This window comes from Palaemon carinicauda, chromosome 4, assembly GCF_036898095.1.
Source record: "Palaemon carinicauda isolate YSFRI2023 chromosome 4, ASM3689809v2, whole genome shotgun sequence".
In the NCBI taxonomy this organism is placed as follows: Eukaryota; Metazoa; Arthropoda; class Malacostraca; order Decapoda; family Palaemonidae; genus Palaemon; species Palaemon carinicauda.
The window spans coordinates 39,093,006-39,094,938 of NC_090728.1; the positions used below are offsets into that span (position 1 = coordinate 39,093,006).

The 1,933-nt window shown below is 46.5% G+C and overlaps 1 protein-coding gene across 1 annotated transcript in view; it reads right to left on the reverse strand.

Moving 5' to 3' along the window:
• The window catches only part of LOC137639381 (uncharacterized), a 76,650-nt gene extending 75,982 nt beyond the window's left edge, over positions 1-668 (reverse strand). Inside the window, exon 1 of the mRNA XM_068371656.1 lies at positions 577-668. Within this exon, the coding sequence (XP_068227757.1) occupies positions 577-668 (92 nt within the window). The remainder of the gene's footprint in view (positions 1-576) is intronic.
• Between the last annotated feature and the right edge of the window lie 1,265 nt (positions 669-1,933).

Consider the following 1,933-nt stretch of genomic DNA (forward strand, 5'->3'; position numbering starts at 1 on the left):
ACGAATTCTGGCATCATTTATTTTAAAACAACACTTTTCTAATCATTAATGTGTTTACTTGTGTTCAGGGCTAAAGTTCTGAGAATCTGAGTTAAAAAGATGGAATTTAATACTATACTGCTCCATTTGTTCAACTTTTGCCAACAATAGTTTTAGCCAATAACTAATGGCTTTCAACAAGTTATCCCTAAAAATTAATTATTATCCTTACATAATGGCAGTGGATTCAAGCAAGCGTAATTTGGAATAAATCTAAAATTATCTAAAAACATCAAATATGAAAATTCAATGTTTTGCTCAGAAATGCTTTTATCTGATGGTGCCCTTCGGTTTTACTCCACAGGGTGATATTCGTCTAACGAAATCTACTTGTCTGTAAGTTTTCTCGTAATGCATATTGTGGTAGATAATAATAATGTGTTAGTTTTGGGTCCTTGGACTTGGGTGTGAAATACATCATCATACATATACCAAGGCACTTCCCCCATTTTTGGGGGGTTAGCCGACACCAAACAAATGAAACAGAAAAGGGGACCTCTCCTCTCTACGTTCCTCCCAGCCTGACAAGGGACTAACCTGAGTTCGGCTGGTACTGCTAGGGGTGCCACAGCCCACCCTCCCCCGTTATCCACCAGAGTTGAAGCTTCTGTATCAACCGTGTGTCGCATGTTCGTACATAGTTCATTTTGTGCTTGTATCTTCGCTCTCCCCTCGCACTAAAAAGAACCCAAAAAGACATTTCTTCTTTCTCCTCTGTAACATTGTCTGTATTTTGAACATGAAAATTCTTGTTGCCTTGAACTTCTGTATATAAAGCAGAGTGTTCTATAATAAACTAACTCAGTTGCCTTCATACTGCCTTTGAGTTCACAACCTTCTCAACGCACCGTCACATTGGTGACCCCGGAAGTCGACTCGCTCCCACCGCCTTCCACACCCACCCTCCTCGCCCCTCCATCGTTGGTACTATGGCGGACTCTACAGAAGTTGGCTCTGCGGCTGCTCCATTGAAACTTTCATCGTTTGCCAGCAGATTGGCGGTTGCTTGGTTTCAGCGCGCAGAAGTCCAGTTTCGCATCAACGGCGTGACTCGCTCAACCACCAAAGCAGATTATGTTCTCACGGCGATACCCGAGGACTCCTTCCCGGAAATATCCGATTGGCTTTGTGAACAAGGAGACACCCCAATAGCGTATGATGCCCTCACAACATACCTTCTGCAGCAGTACTCGCCGTCGCCAGCCGCCCGTATAGCAAAGCTTTTTCAGCTCTCGCAACAACCGTTGGGGGACCAAAGGGCTTCGCTTGCCCTCAGGGAAATGACCAGTATCGCTCGCCTTCAACCTGCTGCAGACGGCTCTCTTCGTGAGGTGAACCTACTTTGTGCCCTTTGGATACGCCGTTTACCCGGACCTATACGCGCTGCCATACCCGATGTCGATAGTTTACCCATAAAGGACTTGATGACCAAAGTCGACGCCCTTATGGACAGCCACTTCCAGACCTCCTTCAACACCTCCACCCCTGACGAAGAGGATGCCTATTCAACGTCAACCGAAGCTGAAATGAATGCCATAGGACATAAACGCCTACCCCGTGATGTGCCGAAGCAGCGACAAAGCCGCCCACCGCCCACCAATCGCTCGCGCCCCAACAAACGACTTCTACAGCTTACTTACTACTTCCTATCCACCGCAGTTTGGCTACTAACACTTCAGATTCGGGGCAACCGCGAAGAAATGTGCCGAGGATTGTCAGTGGCCAAAAAACGTGTAAGTAGGCCATCGCTCGTGGCGGTGGCCTCCCATGTTTCTAATCTTTTCTTTTTACATGATGCAGGAACGGGCGTGCTATTTTTGGTAGACACGGGTGCTTGTCGTTCTTTTTTGCCAAGGAAACTCTTCAAGACACGACGTAGTCTGTCTACATCTGC